The sequence below is a fragment of the Nyctereutes procyonoides genome, unplaced genomic scaffold (assembly GCF_905146905.1).
Source record: "Nyctereutes procyonoides isolate TBG_1078 unplaced genomic scaffold, NYPRO_anot_genome, whole genome shotgun sequence".
NCBI lineage: Eukaryota > Metazoa > Chordata > Mammalia > Carnivora > Canidae > Nyctereutes > Nyctereutes procyonoides.
Window position 1 is genome coordinate 45118306 of NW_026575126.1, and position 18715 is coordinate 45137020.

At 43.4% G+C, this 18715-nt stretch overlaps 1 protein-coding gene across 2 annotated transcripts in view; it reads right to left on the reverse strand.

The window, feature by feature from the left end:
• GRIN2A (glutamate ionotropic receptor NMDA type subunit 2A) overlaps positions 1–18715 on the reverse strand; it is a 415475-nt gene that overhangs the window by 22547 nt on the left and 374213 nt on the right. For both annotated transcript variants that reach the window (XM_055340881.1, XM_055340882.1), the window contains one exon: positions 16389–16576. In XM_055340881.1, the coding sequence (XP_055196856.1) occupies positions 16389–16576 (188 nt within the window). The remainder of the gene's footprint in view (positions 1–16388; positions 16577–18715) is intronic.

The following is an 18715-nucleotide window of genomic DNA, read 5'->3' on the forward strand; positions in this document are numbered from 1 at the left end:
CATGCAATGTGACTAGCCTTCAGACTTCCTGAGTATTTCTCCCCCGAGGTCGGTTGTAAAAAGTTCATTTTGAACCTGTAGCCTTTAGGCTCTGTCCAGGGCCTGTGAATATGCTGGCATGCATCTTCGACAGTCAGCCCACACAGAGACCCTAGCAGGCGTGCATCTACATAGTGTTTGTCTTGTTTTTCTGGCCAGAGCACCTGACCCTACGCAGTGATGGTACTGGGAGATACCGTGTCTGGTTTTGAGAAGCTGGCTTTGTGTCCCATCTCATTACCAGTCAGGGAAGCTAATGCTTTTTGGTTCTCAGAGGACTTCATTTGGTTTTAATCTTCTTTATCTCTCTCCCTCATTCATTCACTCATTCACTCATTCATTGAAAAAGGAACATTTCTAAAGCACTTAGCACACGTGGACAGCGGCATCTCTGTATTTTCATAGGGAGACAAATTGCACATAGTCTTTGGGCTCCATGAGCTCAGAGTTCTGAGGGAGAGAGCATCCTGCAAGCCAGTCATTCTGGCCAGATGAGATGACTGAATCTGCATAGGGCTGGAGGCAGAAAGAAACATGGAACGTTTGGACATCAGAGAGAGGTTCAGAATTTGGGGGAAGGAAGAAGTGATGAAAGGAGAGGCCAATTGCAAAGGACCCAGCCTTTGTGCTGAGGAGTTGGGGTATCCTGGGAATACTGGGGGGCAGTGGATGAGACCAGCTGTATGCTTGCTGGACCTACGATTCTTAGTTGTTGTGTTCTCACACAGAATATAAGGCAGGCTGTTACAGGTGGGTGCTGTGGCAGATTTGAAGGACTCCATCCTTCTCCAGCAAACTCCATCCCACTGACATAATCACTGCGGGGTCCTGTGGTAGTCTCAGGGGCAGGCAGGACATGCAGTTGAAACTCTCCTGCTCCCAGGCTATGTGGTGACTAGAGAGAAACCCATTTGCAGGAAGTCACTGATAAGGATCCACTGTGAATTGTCATCCATATCACCATCGCCCGTAACAATTAACTCTGGCTAGACCAGCTGCATGGTATCAGGCTGAAAACTTGCCGATGGCTACCTCTGGAGCACAGCTTGGAGGTCTCCACTTCCACGAAGTCTTCCCTGGATGGACAAGGATGTGGGTATGAGACAGTTTCTCCTTTTACAACATCCTGGGTTTCTCATCAGTAGAGAATCTGTCACACTAGAGTCTAATCGCCATTTGCTCCTAAGTCCTTCCCTGTGGGAAGTGAGTTTATTCAAGGGTGGGCATCCTTCCATATTCTTTTTGTATCCCCAGTCCCTGGTGTGGGCTCGACACCCAGTAGGGGGTCCATACAACTGTGTTGACTGCCAATGACACGACTCCTCCTCCTTGATCAGCTTGTGATACACTGTTCTGAGCATCAGCAAAAGCCTGAGAAAGGGAGGAATCTGTGAAGCCCCACACAGAGGGGTCAGGGATAATATCTGAAGCCCAGAAATCAAGGCTGACTCTCGGGGCAAGCAAGTTCCAATCAAAGATTCTAGTGGTAGAGTTTGGTGGTTCCCCACAGGGAACCGACTTCCATCTATAGCCGAAAGACGTCAGAATGATGTTGCTGCTGATCCCAGTAGGGTTCACTGTGAACACCAAGAGGGGAACTGACCCCGTTTCAGTCCTGTTTCATGTCTTGCCCAGGGATTGGGCACTCCAGGTTTCTCAGAAGCCTGAATGGAATTGGAAATGGCAAAGGAACAATATTCTTTGTAGAAAATCTAGGGCACCGTCATCGACAGGCCCATGTTCTCGATGAGGATGGATTCAGGGGCTGTGAGCTCTGGAATGTGGTCCCTGGAGTGAGGACAGCTTGGGGGCTGCAGGGTTGAGGCCATGTGCTCTCCTTGCCTAGTTGTCCTGGAAGGAAACTGCTGGTCAGATCTGGGATGTAGTCTGTGGATTTGGAACAGGGTAAGATAAGCCAGTCCATTCAATTACTGACCTTGGTGCCTTAGCTTCATTCATCCTATACTCTTGACTCAAAGCCAAGTCACCTTGGATCTGGAAATAATAGCATTCTGGAGCCTCAGACCTCTGTATCCATGACCTATGAGGGTCACTGAACAATTTGCTGGAGAGAAAAAAAAATACCTTCAGGGGTTGTGGTGGTGGGTAGAGTCCAAGATTCTGGACACAGACTAAATCTGGAAGGTGCATCTCCCTTATTTAAATGTCAGAATATTCCATTTTTGTATATTGCTGAGAAGTTACAAAAGCAAAATAAAAATAGGGCTAAGCTTAAAAGTATCCAGTTAGATGCAGAGACAGGCTGTCTTTGGTATAAATGTTTTACTATCACCTTCCAGCTGAGGTCCGGCGGCGCCCCAGCCCTGCCGGAGGCACTGCTGTTTGCCACCATCTGGCTGGGGTTTCGCGGGCCACAAGATCAGCCATGCAGGTTGGAGTTGGGGCTTTTTGTATGCACAGGTCCCCAACCTGTGTCTCTTGAAGAAGAAAAAAGGAAGAAGAGCGCAGAGGTTGGGTCTCCCCATCAAACACCAGACAACGTACGTGGTCACAATTTTCCAACAGGGGTAGGGGGGAGATTGGTGAGAAACAATTCTCTAGAGTAAGGCTACAGAAAAATGTCACTGATGAATTCTGTGTATGCCAAGCACCTCTGGAGTCTGCTTAGTCCATTTGTCTCACCCACAAATAGAAGGTCAAGGTGCCATGACTTGGAAGGCACAGGTGCTGGCGTGCATAAACGAATTCACAGTAACTTTGACAACTATACCCTGTCTCCATCGACAGTCCTGAAAATCCTGTGATTCATCGTGAAAGAGTGGAGTGCTTTTCAGTGCCACAGAGGGGTTCCTTGTGTTTTAAAAGGTTGTCGACATAAGGGGAAGGAGAAGAAAAGCATAGCAATAATCCAAAATCCCAGGTTGAGAAAACTCTTTCCTTCTTTGAGCAGGTAAAATGGCATCCCCACTTTTCGGTTCCTTTTTTTTTTATTGAAGTGTGGTCAGTGAGCTTCCTGAGGCTATGGAGTCCTTAAGCAAAGGATCACAGCCATTGTCCATCTTACCTGCATTCCCCATTGTCCAGGATGGTGCAGGGACTTAAAGGCATTCAAGTCTTGGTTGTGGCATGGAGGAGAGAGAGGAGGAGAGGGTGGGGAGGGAAGCAGAGAGGGAGAGGGAGGCTGTGAGGGGAAGACAAAGAAGGCAGAAGAACAGAAAGGGGAAATGGGACCTTTATAGGAAGGACCCTGTATCTGCTGGCAGTGCTGCCCCTCACCAAAGCAGAAGGCAGGCTCAGTTTGTCTTTTTATGGAGAGAGTGGGTTACAACTTAAGAGAGCTCTAAGACCTCATTGATGACCGTCCTCTCCCCTCATTACAGGTGGCGGCGCTCCTCTGGCCTCTTCTTCCTTCTCCCAAGTTGGAATCACCAGGTAGGGGTGAGACCACTGCCAGGGATGAGTGGGAGAGTGTATGGGGACAGGAGTATGATTACATTCAGATGCCAACTCAGGAACGTGTTCAGGGCAGACACTACTGCATCTCCATTCTGCACAGGAAGGAAGATGGAGAACCATGGGCTACGATTGTACAACAACCTCCAACCACAGCCACTGATGACCACACCTACAGTTCAGGGACACAAGCCCCCTTTACCTCTCTCCTGGAAGGGAGAGTCAAGGCACTCAGAAATTACAGGGACCACACACTTTGCTGATGGGAACATAAACTGGTCATTCATTCTCTTAAAATTCTTCGGAAGTATCTACTGGAACACAGTATAGGCAAGTTCTGTGACCCAACAATTTCACTCATAGGAATATTCCCAGTTAAGTGCCTACAATGCACCGAAAAGGTATGAGGATGTTCAAAGCACATACAAGTGAAAAATAACACAAATGTCCATCAATAGCAAATGTATAAGTAAACTGCAGTGTGTTTGTACAATGGAACACTGTGCAGTAATAAATAGGAGTTATATGCATTGATGTGGATTAATGTCCTAAAGGATACAAATGAATAGATGTTGTTATGATTCCGCCATTTATTTACAGTTCAAAAGGAGGCAAAGCCCATCCGTATTCATGAAGGTCAGAATGGTGGTTACCTTTGGGGGGAATATTGGCTGGAAGGGAGTTTTCTGGGTACTGGCCATGTTCTCAACTCTAAGTGGTAGTCATACAGTTGTATAAAAATTAATTGGACATTGAGATTTGTGCAGTATAATGAATGTATATTATAATTTACAGAAGGAAAAAAAAAGTAACGGGCATTCTTCCATTTTGGTTGTCAAGAGAGAAAATAAGAAGCAAAGGGGAAGAAAAAGGACTTTCTAACCCAGAAAGAGGAAAAAAAAATCCTCATTTCTTTTTTAGAAACATGACATTTTTTTTTACAAAGAAAAAGTTCTTAAAGGATAAAGAGGGATGAGTTATGTTAAATTCTTCCATATTGTTGGAATTATTTTAAAAGAACATGTTGTATTTTTATTGTTAAAGCTAAAAGTCACCAACCTTTCTGAAGAGGTCTAATTAGTAAATATTCTCAGCTCTGTGGGCCCTGTCGTCTCTGTCCCAACTACCCCGCTCTGCCCCTGCAGCACAAGAGCATCCTTAGACACATACAGTGATGTGTCTGTGTCCTAATAAAACTTCATGACCAAAACAGGCAACAGGGCAATGTGGGCCATAGTTAGCAGAATCCTGATTTAAGTGATTTTTTTAAAAAAATCATTTAAAAAAGTATATATATGAACAAGAATAAATCTCAATTTAAGGAGACTCGAATCTTTGTTATGATCTATGATAACGTGCTGAGTACCTACTGATGGATACTATACCTAGCAGTTCTCATACATTATACCCTTCAACTTGTTGAGGTCGGTTCCATGACAATCCCTAATTTAAAGTGGAGGAATGTGGCCCTTACAAAGGGTAAATAACTTTCCCGAGACCATAGAGCTAGTAGAGATCAATTGTACATTTGAACTCGAAGCCTTTGGTCTCAACTATATCCTGTGCTGCTACATTTTTTTGCATGAAATACTACAATTGAGGGTTTAATAAATTACTAAGATATACAAACTATTAAAATATATAAAATATACTTTATTTCATATTTATTTTATATAAAATACCTTATATTTTAGTATACTTTAGTATGAAAGTATAAAACAATAAAATAAAGGATATATAAAATATATACAAAGTATTTATATATAAAGTATATAAAATATACCTTAATATAAAATAAAAATAGCTAAATGGTCAAAAAAGATGAAAAGACAACTCACTTTTTTTTAATTTTCATTGCTATTCCAAGGAATTCTAAGGCAATGCTGAGAGGCGCCTTCTAAAATAGCAGAAAGAACCATAATGCTCAAAGCCGCTTGACTGTTTTAAAATTGGTACATGGATTCATTATTAATAGTACTTTTAGATGGGAACAAACCTTTTGGGCATTCATATGACAGTAGAGATCAAGACTCCTGATGGTGTTTATAGCCATTAACCCTTCAAACTCTACATCTAAGAGTTTGTTACAATTAGACAATTCAAACAAAAAGTGCGCATGAACATGTTCCTCCCATCATTATATATACATATACCAGCCAAAAAAAAAGAACGTTTTAACATTAGGAAAAATAATGTAACGAATAATGGTTTAATAATGACTATGACATTTTATGCACAAATTAAAAAAATTGTGGGGACCCGATTGTGTAATGACATAAACAAAAGTTCAAAACATAATGCAAGTGAAAATAATGCAATATAAAAGTGCCTATAACCAATCATTATATATATTTAAAGCAATGTGTCTGCAAGAAAAAGGTCCAGAAGGTAATATCTCCACTGAAAACAATTATGTTTAAGGTACTAGGCAGGGTGATTTTATATGGATATTATATTGCCTTTCCAAATAGGTGTTTACAAAATCATAGACTGAAAGGGATTTGAGGCCAGTGTTTATCCATCCCATAACTCCCACATCAGATCCTCTGACATCAGCTTTTGACTTACCAGCGTGCCATTCATTATGTCTTATTTCAACGTTGATGGTTCTCTTGACATTTGACTTTCCCTGGTTGGAGCGATTCACTGCTTGTCAGGCGCAAATCTGGCACCACTGATCTTGCTCTAATCCTGGAGTCGGATTGATAATAAACACTGCAGCTCTGAATCTCAGGAGACCTATCGGGGAAATTCACTGAGAACTTAACGCATATGAAAACCCTCAGCGCTCTCGAGCACACAGGGAAAGTCAATGGCCCTCCAGGATATTTATGGATTTTTATCTGTTTCTTAAGTAAGTGCTGTTCCATTATTATTCCAAATATGTCTCTAGTTAAAATTAGGAGGGAGATAAACAAGTCTAATTTTTATGATACCATCTGGTCACAGGCCAATGAAGAAACAGTTAAACCCTTTATTGCTAATCTATGCTTAGGACCGACACATTTCTTCCTCTCAAAGCATTTCATTTCTGAATGAATAGTGTGCCATGGACACACTATTTTTAGGTCATAGGAGGGTCAAAGTGACTTGGTCAAAGTGGTCACTGGTCATCACCCTCTTTGAGGTTGTGGCATCAAAGCTGCTATTCTGTGTAGAAGTGAGGTTGGTGTGTGGATGTCAGAGTCATCTGCAAAGAGCATCACCTCTGTTCCTTATTGTGGGAGCTGTGCCAGCTGACGCTTACACGTTCCACAGGATTTCTCTCTTGGGTTTTCACAATCTCCAAGGCCTCTTGATATGGAAAGCTAGTTAAGAACCTTGGGAGAGGAGAGTGGATAAAACTCAGGATAAAGATGCAATTTCATGGACCCTAAATGAGTGATCTGTTGGCCACTGGCACTTGTGTCCAGCACTTGGTAATCAGAGAATAATGCTTCTAAGTGCTAAATACTGTTATTCTAAGGAGTGGCTCTTAAATCTTACTGGGTATTAGGATATTCCAGAGGGTATGTAAAAAAAAATGCCACCATGGGGTCAAAGTTAGGAATCTATATTTTCAACAGGCTCTCCAAATGAGTCTGATGGACACAGATGTGCCACAAGTACTTTATAAGGAAACTATTTGGGGCAAATAGAGCGGGAGCCTCTAATCATTTTTATATCCCACCACCTGGAGCTTAGAAGCTGCTCAGTTATTCTTTGCTGAATGAACGTCTAGAGGCAGAGTGAATGAATGAATGAACAACTGGGTTAATAAATCAGGGGGGCTTTGTCAATGGCACCCGGTCTCGCTAACTTGATTAGAAAGTTTGTGATTTATAGAGTAGCCTAGCTCAGACCAAACTGTGAGTTCTGCCTTTGAAGTCTCAATTTGATTAAAACACGTTTAGCAGGGAACAATAATTTTCTGAAATGCTGAGGATTATGCAGCTCGGAGGAGCTCTGTGGGGAACAAGCAATTCCGGCAACCGGGGATGGTCTTTGTGAACCTGGAGAGGCCGCTCTGCGAGCCTGTATCGGGGCCAAACATCTGACTCCTCTTAATTACATTCTGTCCTTGTTTCCTTCCTTCTCATCTTTGGCTTCTGGGTCCAGAGTTTTCCCCAAACTGCCAGGGCTGCATGATCTCAAAAATTAGGCTGAGCCTGTTCCCATGGTGCCAAGGCCTGGGGCATGGACAAGTCTCCTCCTCCATGGAAAAATGGGAAAAAGCATAGGGTCACTTGCTCTCCCACCCTCAGCCTCTGTTGCCAAGTTAATTCTGCCCAGAATCATCTGCAGGAGACTGATGCTATTCCTTCAGCAAAAGGAGGAACAAACAGTGAATCTGGATTTGGACCAATCTGCATGTAAATTGCAGCTTTGACCCTTTCCAGGTAGAGACAGAGAGAGACGGCTATGAGGGTTATAGCAAAGGAGAAACAATACTGCATCGTGGTTAAAGCAAAGGCCCTGTGGCCCATTTGACCACGTTCAATCTCTCAGGCCTACCCCTTAGCAGCCACACCTTACTTAACCTGCCTGTGACTCAATTTCCTCATCTGCACACAGGGCTCAATGATCATAGCTCAACGTCACCTAACCATTGTGAAGACTGAATGAATTAACACAGAGACAGAGATGATTCTGTGACCCCCAGTTAACCCTCCCTCTGCAAGTGTCCCCTCTTATTATGAATGTCGGTAACAGTGATCAGTGGGGCTGCTGAACAACTTCCCTTTGGAGAACTGGAAACCATCTCTGCCCCTCACATGGGGCCTCTCAGATCATCGGCACCTCCTCTCCCCCCAGCCCCACCCCACCTCCCTCCAGTCCTTATTTTGGCGTTTATCTCTTTAAATGGGCTGAGGCTGCTGGTTGCAATAGGGTGCTGCTGAGTCATCCAAGGACACCGGGACCTATGTCACGAAGAACTGCTGGCAGGGAAGCAGCGGGAGACAGATTAAGAGGCCTCGGAGGCAGAAGTGAGTCAGCCGGGGTCTATGCCTCACTCCAGCACTGAGCCAGCTGAGATAGGGTGGCCACTGGCTCACAGACTTTTCCAGTTTCTGCTGCACCGAGGCTAATTGCTCTGTAGATCTGTGGAGGCCCAGGCTGAGTCCTGCCTGCCTGGTGGCCCCTACACACCCCCCTCTGGTCTGCTCTCCTCCGCTCTTCTGTCTCCTCCTCCTCCTCCCTCCCCATCAGGCTTGCTCCTTCCCCATCCCTTAGGAGAACCGGACAGCATAGGTTTTCCAGCCTTCTCTGCCCTTCTTGTCTCTCTCCAGACAGCCTACGAACAGAAGCCATCACATTTTCTATGAGGGGCCAGACTGCAAATATTTGGACCTTGGCAGGCAGTGCAGTGGCTGTCGCGGCCACTCAACTGTGCCAGTGCAGGCTGAAGGCAGCCACAGGTGGTTCCTGAGCGAATGGATGTGGCTGTGTCCCAATAAAACTTTCTCTTCAAAAACAGGCAGTGGTTGGAGTCTGTGCCAGGGCCATACTTTGCCAAACCCAGAGGAAAACACTGGTTTTCCTGTCTACCTGCTTGACTCAGAGACGGTAAACTTGGTAACCATTTACGATGCATTGCAATTCTAAAAGCCAGGAAATACATAATCTTGCCAGTTATACCCATCCTAGAAAATCACATTACAAAGAAAACGCAAATCCGATATTTGACTACAAGAGCACAGAGAATAAACAGTGGAAGACTGTGCTTCTGTCTTACAGTGAATCCAGGGCTCAGAGGCTTGGGTAGATTTTCAGATTAGACAGTGAATTAGTGACTACTTCCCTGCGTCCCTCTCCCTAGAGGGACATCTCGTGTCCTTCCTAAAGGAAATGACGTCCCCTTCATCAGAGAAGATATTTAATTGTTGGAATAAGCCCTACAAACATGCACCCGTGGCATTTTCGAATCCATTTGTTTGCCCATTCATCCATGAGTTCCATGTGAGCACCTACTGTGTACCAAAGTCAGTAGTGAGTCCTAAGGGAGACAAAAGGGGAAGAAGAATGGGTATGATAGTGTCCGCCCTCCAGGGACTGAGAGCGCAGTGCCCCTCGGTGGGTTTGGTGGGTCAGGGACAAGGGGAGGACAGCGGTGAGTGGGCATCTAATACGTGCTAAACACCAGGCTCTTTCTGTTTGCTTTCACATTTAATCCCCGAACAACTCCAACATAGAGATAAGAAAACTGGAACTCAGAGAAATTAATTTGCCCAAGATCATCCAGCTTGGAAGTTGTAGAACCTTCCATCTTTCCCTGTTACCAGTTGGGCTTTGCTAAATGGCACAAGAACACTGTAAGCATAGAGCTAAAGGGGATCACGGTTTATAAACTTTAAAGCTGTGATCTTTAAGGAAATCTTAAAGGAAGGCATCAACAGAAGGATAGGTCAGATACCGAATTGAGAAATGGATTTAGGAGGAGATAGAAGAAGGATTTTTTTTTTTTAAAAGAGAGAATCTTAAGCAGACTCCATGCCCAGCACAGAGCCCAATGCGGGGCTCGATCTCACAACCCTGAGATCATGATCTGAGCCAAAACCAAGAGTCAGACTCTTAACTGACTTAGCCACCTACGTGCCCAGGAATTTCATTTTTAAAGGAGTTGCATGGAAGATTCCATGCTTATATGAGAAAACTTCCAAGTAGTAGAACTGCAGACACTGTGGAAAGTGGAATGAGGAAAACATTTACGAGCTCCCCAGTGATCTCCTCAGCCAACACTGCCAAACATTGCTAAACCAGCCCTGGAAGACAGGCTGCAAAGGCCACTTAGGGAGGAGCCCAGCCTCAGAGTGGAAGCATGGGCAGTTATCACCACCCAAGCTGCGGGCACGTCCAGCTCTCCCCGAGACTCGGACATTAGCCCAAAGATATTAAGCTGAGAAGCTGGAGTTGGGCAGTGAGAAGGATATTAGCAACCCATCCAGTGGCTCAGAGCAATTTATGAGAATCCTAATTAGAGACACAAAGAGCTTCTGCAATCACAGGCTCTCTACTCTGGCCAGCAGCATGGGGTCCCTCACCACCAAGAGCCATCCTGCATGCTTCAGTGAAAGAGAGGTCAACAAACAAAGCAATCAGGAACTGTTAACACTGACTCACTAGGAAGCAGGGAGTGGGCTTCTCCCCTCCAGCACTCCCCACTCCAAGATCTGTGAGCATTAGCATTGTTATCCTGGAGTGGTGCTTTCCAAAGCTCTAGAGTCTATGGTAGCAAGGTGTCTTATTAATACAAGAGCAGAGGGTTAGGTCCCTTCCAATTTGTTATCAATCTGGAGGAGTCTTTACGGTTGCTTGCAAAGTTGCAAAGGGTCCCATAGTACCTATCCAACTGAAATGACATATATAGTATTTTTCAAATATTACCGTATGATACTCATATATACCCAAATAGGATATAACTGGGGTCACTAACTAGTTTTAAACTGAGCAAGTCCCAGCAAAATGGGTTGAGTTAGTCACCCTATTCATATAATATTAGCATATAAATAAGGTATAAAGATATATGATAAATACTTATATTTGGTTTTATTTGTCCACTGAATTCAGATGAGCTACCAGGGACAAGTAATGTATTTCTGGGTTTAAAAATAAACCAACAACCATGAAAACTGAGCAAAGTACAAAGAGGAAGATTAAATGCTTCTTGATGCTGGAGCATATTATTTATAGCTAAGGTGATCTGGCCACTAGCAACCAAGATTTTTTTCCCTGGAGCATGGTTTAATGGAAAGACGATCAGAACTGGAGTTACGTGAACTATAAAAATCCATACAGAGTGTTGTCCAGAGACCAGCAGCATCAGCATCACCTGGAGCTTGTTAGAAATGCCAAATCTCAGGCTCCCCATCCTCAGACCGACTGAAACAGAATCTGCATTTTAACAAGATCCCCAGGTGATTCCTGTTGACATTACAGTTTAAAAGTTGTGCTGTAGCTCATTTAACCCAATGGAGCCTCATTTTCCTGCTCTGTGACATGGAAATAATATGTACCTGAGAATACTGTATGAAGCATTAGTAAGAATATTTGTGACTCACTTGGCACTGCACTGGGCCACTGAGTATGGGCTCAAAAACAATTATTTCCTTCCTTTTCCTCAGTATCATTTGCTGCTGAATAATATTATTATACACCCTTGTTCTCCTCAATTTCTTTTTGTTGGCCTCTATATGCCAAAAGAACTTTAACCTCTATGTCTTCCTTCTGTCTCTTCAAATCCCATGATCACATTTTAAAAAAATTACAGAATCCATAAGATTGATGGGACCTAACAGATCTCCCATTCAACCTGACCTTTGAAGCTGGAAATGCCATTTTTTAGGTCCCAGACTGACTCATTCTTTATGTTCTCATTCAAGTGTCACCTGTTAGGTGCCAGGGAGATACCAGATACTCAATAGATATTTGCTGGTTACTGGATAAAGTAATGAATGACGCTCTATGAACTCTGGCCCATTCTATTCTTCATTGAAATCTTACTTTTCTTTATGACTTACTATACATTTTCATCTTTCCATTAAAAAACCCTGTATCTCATATTTCTCCTTGATTCCTCTTTCACTTATCCAAGATAAGAATATATATACATATATGTATATATGAATTCACATATACGAATTATTATTAAATATGTTCATATTTTGAGATGAGATATTTTAAGTTTATATATTGCCAATCAACGTGACTGTAAGTTCCTTGAAGGAGAGATGAAAAGGACCATGATATCCCCTTCTTGGAACATCAGTGTCTAGGACAGTATGTTTCTCAGTAAATGTTGGATACTAGTGATCAATGCTGAAAAGTACCCATGAGTGTTGTTACTAAAGTACTAAGAATTGAAGATCCCCATGGTGTACTCCACTATCTCAGAAAGGATACAACAATTAGACAAGGAAGGTAAGGTCTTACTGGGATCCTGTGTTAGAGAAATCAACAGTCCTTTTCCTAGGGAAATGCCTGGCAGGCTTCATGTAAGAGGTTCTCCCAATAACCAAACACTCCACTCAAAGGTTATATTTACACAGCTCATTAGGAAAATTTTTTATACTTCTGACACTCATTAGACTCGTAATCGTCCACTGAAGCTACTCTATAACAAGAGATAAACACTCCATTCTAGAGGATGAATAATAATTAGGTACTGCTTAGCACTGTGCTCTTTACAGGTCTAATTTTAGAGCATAATTAATCCTGCTGAAGCTGCATAAGATAAGTGAAATATTTATGCAGCTGTGTTAATTCATGTATTTACTCCTAGAGAGACATTCAGAATTGGACATGGCTTTCCGGGAAGATTATCTTAAGACACCCCCTGGAGCACTGTCATTTTCTCTCCAATGTCTTTGCTTCCAGATGGTCTCTAAAGATGAAGCTGAGAAGACACGTTTCCCAATCCCTACAGTCTGACCAGGGAAGCAATGAATTTAGATGCTCTGCTAGTACAAGGAACACACTTCTGGCCTATCTGGATGCCTTTACTTTGTATTTTTTATTTGCCACAAAGAGGACATTTTGTGTTTGGCATCATAAGTGTTGTTTCCATGATACTCTTAGCACCAATACCCAATACAACACTAAATGAGCTATATTGAATACTGAAGTTGTAGATGGACAATGAGGAGGAGAACGAGTTGGAAAATGGTGAATGATGATCATGCTGGTGATAAAATGATGGTAGTGTTGGTGATGGTGGTGATGACCATGATGATGATGATGATGATGATGATGATGGTGGTGGTGGTGGTATTGGTTCTGATGGTAGTGGTAATGATGATGGTGATGATGGTAGAGGTGACGTGATGGTGATGAGGGTGGGGGTCGGGGTGGTGGTAATGGTGATGGTGGTGGTGGTGATGATGGTGGTGATGATGATGGTGATAGTGATGGTGATAGTGGTGGTGATGGTGATGATGGTAGTGATTATGATGGTGATGGTGGTGATAGTGATGATGATGATAGTCATGGTCATGATAATGATGATGGAAATGATAGTAATAGCTAGCATTTATTGAACCATTTCTATTTCCAGGTGCTGTGCTTAGCTAAGTTCTTTACATATATCCTCTCATTTCATCCTGACACCAACCTTATTAGGGAAATATTTCTGCATGCATTTATTCACAGATGAGTAAACAGAGGCTTAGAAAGATTACCCACTTCATAGAAGTATTTGTCAGTAGGACAATAGATTTAGTTCAGATATACACTAAATTACTCCTTCCTAAAGGATCTATAAATCTCAAGCACCTAATTAGCCAACTTCAATAGACATCCTAGGGAATTAAATGAAGCAGTTTTACATAATTGACCTGCTTCCAGAGCAAGGCCCCTGAAGTAGAAGCCCTACCACTTACTAGCTAGCCCTCTGAGCTTCTGTTTCCCCCTCTGTAAAATGTGTAGAAGCAACAAAAAATTTCATAAAGTCATTATGAATATTGAAGAACACAGGTAATGTATCCAATATGGTAACTGGCATATCCCACTCCCTAAATATGTTGCTGTTCCACAGCAGATGCTGCCAGAGTAACAGCAAGGAGTTAACAGTAGGAATAGAGTTAGAACTCACTTATTTGACAGCTATCCATCATATTTAAAAGTTTCCTATTGGGATCCCTGGGTGGCGCAGCGGTTTAGCGCCTGCCTTTGGCCCAGGGCGCGATCCTGGAGACCCGGGATCGAATCCCACATCGGGCTTCCGGTGCATGGAGCCTGCTTCTCCCTCTGCCTGTGTCTCTGCCTCTCTTTCTCTCATTCTATGTGACTATCATAAATAAATAAAAATTTAAAAAAAAGTTTCCTGTCAAATGAAATATATTTCAACAGTGACCATTCACCTGTGCATGTGTTTGTTCATTCATTCCTTCATTGACCAGTTATCGGGTCAGGATAAGCTCAAGATTTTGTGGTATTTACTGATGGAAACAAGACTCATTTGTTGAATATTCACCCTGTTAGGGGGACTTGGGAGACCAGTGTGGTAGGTGGAGGAAACGGTCGCAATTCTTACCCCCACCCTTCTCTGCGTCCACATCCCTTGTCATTTAACTCCAAATTCCTCCTGTAAAAGGCAGAGTATACCTCTGATCCCTTTACTCTGGCGTCGGCCATTTGACTTGCTTTACATGAAAGTGTGTTTGTAGATGTGAACAGGGCAAAGCAGAGTCTTGAAATGCACATGTACGATTAGGTATCCTCCTCTATGCCAGTGACATAAGCAAGAAAAGACCTTCTCCCAGGCGACTCTTACCCTCTTGGCCTGAGACCCAGAATAAACACATGCAGGGCAGACACCGCACATTTTAATCCATGGGTGCACAGCAGGGGACAGAGCCATCACGCCACCGCAGCCTGAGACAGAGCTCCTCCACCTCAACCTGCACTCCCATGAGCAAAATAAATGCAGAGCGGCGTATGCCTCTCAGATTTCACAGCCAGAGCTGACCGACACAGCCACAAATCACTGTTACACAATAGAGAAGGTGGTTCATGATCAGAAGAAGGTACAAATGCCCCATAGGGAATTTGGAGGATCAGATGTTCTTATTTGGGAGTTAAATATAAAACACATTTAGATGTTTTGATGGCACTTGGAGAATCCAGGGCTTAATTCTGGGAGCAGAGAGAGGAGAAGTTGCAAGGAGATAGGCACCTGGTTCATATTCACACCACACTGTGCACTAATGTCAGTGCACTTCAGTGTTGTGTTTGACCCACAGTGGTTGCCGGATTCTCCTCTCCCAGCTCTGGAGAGCTACGACTCTGCAACCATCTCTGAACATGGCCTCCAGCTGCCTTTGCATGCAGCTTCTGCCCTGGGCTTGAGCTTTTGTATCCCATTCACACTTACTCAAGTTCTCGGGATCAACCTGCCATTTCTGCTTTACCTTTCTCACTGTTGGGAATTCCAAAGGAAACCAACGTGCCTTTTGAGCCAGGACAGTATCCTAAAAACCATGTCATGGAACTCCATGCAATGAGATCAGCAACTGGGAAGTACAGAGGGCAGACTGAAGGCAATGCTGCTGGAGACACGGTCCACCCAAGCATCTATACTGCTCCCTAAATGCCATGGTCCCGTTAGACTGTAAACCCATGGGGGTGAAAACTGTCTTTTGGCATGAGAAGCAGGTAGGCTTTAGTGGAAACCCAAGGGATTTCTGCTCATGTTCCTTTTCTAGAGATTGCTTCTCCTTCACTCCTCCACTGGATAATATCAGGAGCCTCTGTGTTAGTACAACATGACCCCAACCCTTAGGCACTCCTGATGGGTCCAGGAAAAAGTCTTCGATTCAAAAAAGCACCAGAAATCCTTCCTCTGAAATTTGATATTTAGAATCTAGAGAGCAGAGATTAGGGCCAGAACCAAGTCATGTAACATCATGGTTCCTCTACCCCAGCGCTACTAACCTTTGAGGTCAGACAATTCTGTGTGCTGAGATGAGGGGGCCGTCCTGGGCATTGTATGATGTTTGCCAGCATCCCCAGCCTCTCCTCACTCGATGCCAGTAGCAAACAGCCTCCCAATCATGACAAACAAAGATGTCTCCAGACATAGCCAAGTGCCCCCTGGGGGGCAAAATTGCCCCCATTGAGAATCACTGCCTCAGTACAAGACCTATGAATTCCTGCTATTAATACTCCAATATTGCTCCGGTTCCTGTTTTATTTTTTTTCCTAAACCTATTTGCTCAACTCTTTCCTAAATTCACTGAGATAGACAGTTCTGCATCCTTAAAATAAATTTCTTTAGAAAATTTTGTTGTCTAAAATTGGTTTCCATTATAAGCAACCTAAAAAGCCATGGTATCGTGTGAGAGGCACCCAATAAATAGTGAGCAAACTCATCATATGAAAATCCATTGGAAAGCCAATCAGCAACAAGAGAGAGTGCAAGGGTGTCCAGGACCCTGAGAGGGGGTCACCCAAGGTCTTACCATCACCCACAAACTGGAGCAGGGCCAGGTCAATCTGCCTCTTCCACGGGGAGCCCTTCTGGAGGGCAATCCCATAACCAGTGGTGGCAAAGATGTACCCACTCCCAATGGTCACCAGCTTGCAGCCTTCATCCCTCCCAGCCTTGTAATTCAAGACTGCCGCATCGTAGATGAAAGCGTCCAGTTTCCTGCAATGACAAGAAAAACGGGGGGTCATGGGCATGACCAGGTACCGTTTTGGGGCCCAGCTCCCAAGGCCTGATCCAGCATCACACACTTCCTTTCACACTGTACAGGGTGACTCATGGCCACTCCATCCCCTCATCATAAAAGGATCTATTTTTAATGAGGAGATAAAAGCCAGAACCTTTTCTCTCCAAGTTACAAGAGGCAGCTAAATAAAGACATGAAGAATCCTTATGCCCAAGTGAGTAAACAGTTGAGTTTGCTGGTTTGCTAAGTGTTTGGCCTTAGCACTCCCAACAGTGGGGAACAGCGGCCTATTTAGAAAGGTTTGCATCAGACCAAAATAAACCATTAAGGTTCAGGAGATTTGGTGTAGGGTGCAGGAAAGCAGAATAAGTAAATAGGAATGATGTCCTACTTCCAAGGGACACATATTTATTATTTATATTACAAAAATTTTACATGATAATTTTTAGAAAATCAAATAATAAAGAAAATATAAAAAATGCAATTGACATTTAAATTGCCTGATAATTCCATAATTCAGAGGCAACCTCTGTTAACCCATTGGTGAATAGCCTTCCAAATTTCTTATGCGTGTGTGTGTGTATACATGCACGTGAGCAAATGTGCACACCCCTTTTAGAATAGGAGTTGGCAAACTTCTTCTGTAAAGACCAGATAAACAGTTTAAGGTTTATGGGCCATACAGTCTGTATCACAACTATTCAACTCTGTTGCTGTGGTCCCTCCACTCCCCAAATCCGTATGTCGAAGCCCTAACCCCCAGCACCTCAGAATATGATCTTATTTGGGAAAAGGCCATTGCAGATGTGATTAGCTAACATGAGATCACATGGGGGAAGGGTAGGCCCCCACCCCATATGCTGGGGTGTTCTCATAAACAAAGAAGGAAATCAGACCACAAACGCACAAACAGGGAGACCACCACCATGTGAAGGCTGTAGCTAAGACCCCTGCAAGCCACGCAACCACCAGAAGCAGGGAGAAGGACCGGAACAGATGCTACCCTCGTGCCTTCAGAGCAAGCACAGCCCTGCTAACACCTTAATCTCACACTTCCAGCCTTCCAGAACAGTGAGATTGAAAAGTCCCATTGTTTAAGCCTCTCCGTTTGTGGCACTTTGCTATGGTAGACCTACGCAGTGAATACACAGCACAAAAGCAGCCCTAAATAATACATAAATGAATGAATTCAGCTCTGTTCCATAAAAGGTTATTTACAAACACAGATTGGCCCATGGGCCACAGTGTGTCCTTGTTTCAACCCCTAAAGCTTATTTCAAATCACATGTGAATGTATCTCGATGCCAATAAACATAGAGCCTTTCCCCTTCATTGGTGTGCTTATTTTTATTAACCTGCAACACATCTGCAATAAGTGGCGAGGTAAATTTTTGCATGTGTGTCCATCCTGGAAATCACCATGCAGATCAAAACATCGAATGTTATCACCTCAGAAGTCTTGCATGACCCAGCCCAGTTCTCACCCCCAAAAGGCAAGTGTTGAATCATCCCTGGATGGCATGGCTGTGACTTATTCATTACCTAGTCCCTACCAGTGGACCTGAGGACTTGTTCTCAATTTTTAGAGTTATTTCACAAGGCTGGAGTGGTCACTCTTGTGCATGGGGATGGATGGCTCAAAACTAGGTAGGGATGGGGTGGGGATAAGCTAAAGTAGGTTGGAAAACTAAAACGGAGATTACTCAAAGTCCTGAGACTTTCTCAACGCTACTGCCTTTCTTTCTTTCTTTCTTTCTTTCTTTCTTTCTTTCTTTCTTTCTTTCTTTTTTTCTTTCTTTCTTTCTTTCTTTCTTTCTTTTCTTTCTCCTTCCTTCCTTTTTCTTTCTTTTCTTTTCTTTTTTCTTTTTTCTTTTCTTTCTTTTCTTTTCTTTTTCTTTCTTTCCCAAGAGCACATAAAACAGTGAAGCAAAGAAAAATAAAAATGGCAGAGAGAGGAGGTAAAATGTTGCATCCTTTCAGAGACAGCTGCCGAAGGCCTCCCGAAGGGAACAAAACTATTTGGAATGTTTGCGGCTGCATGCTTCGTTTTAATTTTTCTGTTTTTGTGATGGTGAGAGATAGGGCAAGACTACAAGGCTCATCTCACCAACACA